Raw genomic sequence first — 6,415 nt, 5'->3', positions numbered from 1 at the left:
TGAATCAGGCCTTCTCTGGCATACCTTTCACTCCATTTTTCTCCAAAATTTAAAATGCTATAGATAGTTTTGCAAATTCACATTCCATATTACTTCATAATTCATTTCCAATCAAAACCAAATATGTTGAAAAGTTTTTTTAAAACATTCTTTATAAAGCTGCAGTTTAGCTTATCCCCCTAAAAGAAAAAAAAAAGTGGACTAAACATTGTGTTAAAACAAAACCAAGTAAAGGGGGAAATGAGGTTAAAAGATTTATTGCGGTTTTATTGTAGTAATCCATGTCATCTTGAAGAGGGAAACTGGCACAATAGCCAAAAGGGAAAAAAAGTATCCTGTAGTGTAGCCTGCAATCATTGTCATTTGTTACATGTCACCCTATATGAGACATCTGCCAAATAAGCCAAAAAATACCAAGGGGAAACAAGGTTAAAACAAGGGCTACAATCATATAAACCACAGAATTAAATTTTTCCAAACAGTCCTCCCTTGACTCCTGCTCTAATTTATATCACCTGGTACTCCTAATTAGGATGTGCTGCCAATAAAAACAATTAACCAATTACTCAATGCCTGAACAAACACACATTCTCATGCACAGAAAAAATCACTGAGGTTAAACTGTTGAAAAAGCTTAACTGTTGCAAGGTTTGTAAAATGATTATACTTCAGGGCCCTTAAACATACATATACATTCACTCTAAAAAAGGAGAAGGATTTTTTTTTAATTAAAATTGAGACAGGAAGGAAAATATTTGTTCACATTTGCGAGGATTTCCATGTTTACACACTTATCCTGCTTTTGATGTAATATATTGTGATATTTGTATTAAGATTCATCATACATGACTAATTCCTCATACGTTAAAGATTAAAACTATTAATAGGATAGAATATAGCAATTCCATGATCTGTGCTGTGGTGTTACATTCTCTGGTATGATATACTTAGTATGGTCAGGGTATATTATTATAGCATATGGTCAATCATCAGACAACATATCCCCAGGGAACCAGATACCTCTCCATCCCTTTCCCCACCCAAGGGAACGTGAGATGGATATGACACATTCTTTGGCTGGGGTGTTACCATAGTTACAGATCCCCAGAATACCCATGGAATGCCACAGGAGTCCTAATGCCTGTCATGTAAGTATAACAAGAGTACAGCTCTCGGTGAGATGGGTGAGATTAACAGACAACTTTAGAGAAGTCTGAAGAGGTTTTGGGAACATTCATACCATAAAAAAAAACATTTGGAAGAAAATGCAGTTGAAATTTTCTGTTTAATCTACGGGTTAATGGAATGGGTCAATCACAGAGTTCACCCAATGTGCACTAAGCATTTTGAAGTTGTTTGCTTCTTTACAGGAATGAGAAGAACAGTGTGAATAACACACTTATTAAAAGCTGGTGGGATGGGATAAATAAATGGTACAATAGATTTTACAATAAATGGTCATTTTTGTAGTATTACTTTGAGTAATTGTGTGCATGCAACAGTTCAGTCATGTTCATATTATGGTTTGTGGTATGGTATGGCTGGAGATATACTGTAGGGTGTACAGTTTACAGTCCATAGCCGATAGGTCACAGTCCATAACAGTAATATATGGCGGACTGAATTTCACTTAAACAGTTCAGTTAAATAATAATAAAAAATAGGGGGTGTGGGGGAATGTTCATAGACAGAAATATACTGCATTAAGTGAAAACGGTTTTACAAAAGGAGCCAAATTAAAAAAAAAAAAAGTTTTTCAAGTGAAATTATACATATTCACCTTTGTGCTTACGCGCAGACAGGCACATTACATACCCGTTTAGAAGACCTATGGGAACTGCGCACACCGCCTCACAACAGCATGGTCCGTGATCTCCATAGCGACAATGTGCATCTCCCGTCACTGTTTTCAGAAGATACTTACAGAACATCTCTGATTCTTAACAAATGACACACGCAGACGGAATTCACGTGTACCATATGGCCTTTTCTGATTGTGCCGTAGTTATCTTCTGCAGTTAAAGGGACGCTCCTCCTATGGTCCATTGTAGCGTGGATGAACCCACCTCCTGCGGGCGCTTTGTATAAACTTGCAGGGTTTTTCCTCCTGATTTAGTATCTATGGGTCCCAGCAGGATGGGATGTTGGGGAATTACGCTGCGCGCGCGTAATGCAAGTTATTTGCAGGTAAGACAGCGGACGCGTTTTTGAGAGAACAGGAGCGTTTTTCTAACCTTATACAGAGACATAGTGAGAAACTATAAACACGTTTTGTGAGCTTTTCGTTCCATTTGTAAATCGCATTCTGCGTAGATACGGGTAAAAAGACTAACTTCGTATTTGTTCTGTCCCCTTATGATTCCGTTTCGTTCCAAATGACAGATTCGAGTCTCTAGTGACAAATGCAACTGATCGACCTTTGAGGAATACCAGACATGAAGACAGACCTTAAATAAATATAAAGGCTGTTTCAACAAATATGGGCATCATACCGTTCCTCTGCAACGATGTCCTACAGCATTGATAACTGGATATCCAACTTTAAATAAATGCGGTGAGTAATACTACTCTCATCATTTAACTGAAGGTGAAGGCAGGTTGTTAAATATTGAACTATTTTACTAGCTTCATCTTCTCGCTTGGGCGCCACATGCTTGGAAAAGATTCTCTCTCTTCTTTCTATAGAAACGATACTTTGGAATTGAGTTTCTGTGTGCGTTACATTGTGATTAGAAAATAATTGTATGCACTTCATTGCATGCGTGTCAGACCACAGTTGCACCTCTCCATATTCAATAAGGTTAAGTGACTTCACCCTTGTCATTAGGAAAATCGAAGGGTATTTTATGGAGAGAACCTAAGAGTTTGATATTACACACCATTTCAACAAGGCATATTTTAAAAACGCTGTGAAAGAGTGGAAAATATTCTTCTTCTAAACATTGCAACCATAGTATAGCCATTTAAAGCAATAGATATTTCTTTTCGTTTTAAAACGATATTGAATCTGTACAACAATCGTCAAACAGATTCGTACAACCTTATCTGAAATGTAGAAAGACGACAACTGTCTTTTCCCTTAATTGCTTGGCTGGCTCCTCTGTGGCTATATTCTGTAGATATGATCAAATTAGTACCCTTGCGACCAATCCGAACATGGACACAGAAAACAAATGAATGGGTTTCATTTCAGTGCCCTTAATCACACACACACACACACACACACACACACACACACACACACACACACACACGCACACACACACACACACACGCACATGCGCACAGACACATAAACATGTATGCACAACACACGCATGCACACGCACAGACACACACACACACACACACACACACACACACACACACACACACACACACACACACACACACACTCACGCATGCACACACACAAAATACTTGATATTCATGCAGCACCAACAAAAATGGTAAAAATGAACACATGCATAAATTAGCATAATATAAATATAGATTTTATATTTATTTTGTTTTTTCAGGTTTGCTCTGCTTTTATATAGAGACTGCCTCTGCATTATCAGAAAATATATACAAAATATGCAATTTATTTCTAGACACCGCGCATTTTTGTCAAGACAAATTTTTGATAGTTTGAAGTCATTGGATTCTCATGACTAACACATGACGATGCCACTAAACTCTTGCTTTGCAAGTGCAGTGCAACCTAGGAAATGAATGTTAATTGGCACTGGCATAGCCAAAATATGTTTTGTTAACACAATGATGCCTTTGTTTCTCCACAGTATTTTTAAATTGCTGTTATAACTGAGACCAGGCATTCTTTAGGAAAAAAAAAAAAAAAAAAAAAAACAGAGGTGAAATCACAAGCATTGTTCACACAGGAATCTATTCAGGCAGAAGATTCTCAGTCAGCTATCCATCCATGTTATATTATAGCTGGAAGTCATGCACATACATGTGCATGCAAATGATTAAAGCTTCTACATTTTATTTTAAAACAAACGGCTCAGTATTCTGTATTCCAATCTCTTTTTACAACTTTTACAGGAAATTGCTCCTCAGTATTGTATGTGTCACCAAAGCGCTCAGACATGCCCGAGCTACTGCAGAGTGTTCTAAAAATCTGCGACACTGCAACTGCGCGGACATGCTGCTACAAGGTCACAGCAGCACTGTAACACGTACAGTAGCTGGGGAAGTGGAGCACAAGGGCAAGTTCAACGTTCAAGTCTGAGTGAGCAGCAGTGCAGAAATGCATTGGAACAGCTGTACTGAGGATATGCTGTTCATGTTCAGGGCATTTTATTTTAGTGTAGTAACAATGCATATGTGTGACAAGGGTACAGGATGTGGAATGCAAGCTTTTTATATTTGTGCTTCACAGGGGTGTCCATAGAAGAGATGAATCAAATGGAAACCTGAATCCTTTGTTGATATTTGTGAAAGCAGCCAGGGGGAAGATCAAAGCAAATCTGCGGTGTAACTGAGCTGCACATGCGTTGGAGTGGCTAACGTGGTGAGTGTGCTTTCAGGATCTGCATCTCCGGTGAGGATACGTGACCGATGGATTCCAGAAGCCAAGAGAACGTGACGCAGGAGGAGCTCCTGCAGTCAGAGGCTGACTCCTCCGAGTGCTGCCCCATGGCCTCGACCCCGAACGACAACTCCCTCCTGGGGCTGGGGGACAGCACCAAGCTGATCGGGGTCCAGGTGGTTCTCATACTCGCGTACAGCACCATCATTTTGCTCGGTGTCATCGGGAACTCGCTGGTGATCTACGTCGTGTGCAAGTTCAAAACGCTCCGCACGGTCACCAACTTCTTCATCGCCAACCTGGCAGTGGCAGACCTGCTGGTGAACACCCTGTGCTTGCCTTTCACCCTGATCTACACCCTGGTCGGGGAGTGGAAGTTCGGGCAGGTCCTGTGCTTCCTGCTCCCCTACGCCCAGGGCCTGGCCGTGCACGTTTCCACGGTGACGCTGAACGTCATCGCCCTGGACCGGCACAGGTGCATCGTCTACCACCTGGAGACCCGGATGACCAAGGACATGTGCTTCGTGGTCATCGGCATCACGTGGACCATCAGCGCCGTGCTGGCCAGCCCGCTGGCCATCTTCCGGGAGTACGGGACCTTCGACTTCTCGCCCGAGCAGTCCATCCAGGTGTGCACGGAGAAGTGGCCCGGGAGCAGCCGGGACGGCACGGTCTACAGCATCTCCATGCTCCTCCTCCAGTACGTCCTGCCCCTGTCCATCATCTCCTTCGCCTACGTCCGGATCTGGAGCAAGCTGAAGAACCACGTCAGCCCTGGAGGGCGGAGCGACCGCCACCACCGCCGGCGGAAGACCACCAAGATGCTGGTGACCGTGGTGGTGGTGTTCGCCGTCAGCTGGCTGCCCTTCCACGCCTTCCAGCTGGCCATCGACATCGACAGCAGCGTGCTGGACATGAAGGACTTCAAGCTGCTCTACACCGTGTTCCACGTCATCGCCATGTGCTCCACCTTCGCCAACCCCATCCTCTACGGCTGGATGAACAAGAACTACAGGACCGCCTTCTTGGCCGTGTTCAAGTGCGAACAGAGGCTGGACTGTGTCCACCCCGAGTCTCGCCTGAGAGTCCAGAACAAAAAAACAATGGAGGCGGGAGATGGCATCAGTCCCCACCTGAATGCCACAGACGTCTAAGCTGGGGCCTGGAAAAAGGTGGCCAGTGCATATCTGCAGCTGACAACTGCTGAGAATGTTCACGTGAACGTGTGCCAGTAGCTTTCTGTCAAACTATTGAGCGAGACCGCTTACGGTTACCTTGACAGGATCAATGTAAAGTCATGCCTCATGTACATCATCACTGTGTCGTGTACAAAGGTTTACATATGGCAAAAAATAACCTTGTCTTTCTAACATGAACGGGTTGAGCTTGGCTTGCGTTTCATGCTTTTTGGCCAGTCTGCAGTGGAATTCAGAAACTGCTCCTCTGTTATTTGTTTGGAAGTGCAGCATAAAGGTCCACTACCAGCTCGTAGCAAATATACCAGCACATTTTTCATCTGATAAATAAGTCTTTTAAAACCTGACCCATATTGTTATCTTTATATTCTGCTAATTATTTATACCAACTGGGTGCATAACAGCGGCAACATACAGCTAACGTGATTGGGGTATGTTAAGAGAAAAATCACTCAGCAGTGTCACAGGGATTCTGTACTGCACAGACCTCATCATAAGGCTAAGCAGAGTTGTTTGAAGAGCATGATGCAATTACATTTCATTATCTATATTCAGTGGTTTGTTACCTTCTAATGTAATTCACAAATTTAAGAGAGCATGCTGAACATGCTCCATATCTACTGATTAGGTCTGCTCTGTTTCCAGTGGTACCGTAATTACATCATTAATGTGATCCAGTGCCACT

The 6,415-nt window shown here is 42.6% G+C and overlaps 1 protein-coding gene across 1 annotated transcript; it reads left to right on the top strand.

Moving 5' to 3' along the window:
• Window positions 1–2,492: 2,492 nt before the first annotated feature.
• Window positions 2,493–5,688, top strand: npy2rl (neuropeptide Y receptor Y2, like). Its single transcript, XM_036551936.1, has 2 exons — window positions 2,493–2,554; window positions 4,533–5,688. Exon 2 carries the CDS (start codon window positions 4,564–4,566, stop codon window positions 5,686–5,688), a length of 1,125 nt encoding a protein of 374 aa, XP_036407829.1. The 5' UTR covers window positions 2,493–2,554; window positions 4,533–4,563.
• The last annotated feature ends 727 nt before the right edge of the window (window positions 5,689–6,415 follow it).

The sequence above is a fragment of the Megalops cyprinoides genome, chromosome 18 (genome assembly GCF_013368585.1).
Source record: "Megalops cyprinoides isolate fMegCyp1 chromosome 18, fMegCyp1.pri, whole genome shotgun sequence".
Lineage (NCBI taxonomy): Eukaryota > Metazoa > Chordata > Actinopteri > Elopiformes > Megalopidae > Megalops > Megalops cyprinoides.
Note: the sequence above shows the minus strand (reverse complement) of the source record. Positions and strands in the feature narration are given on the sequence as shown.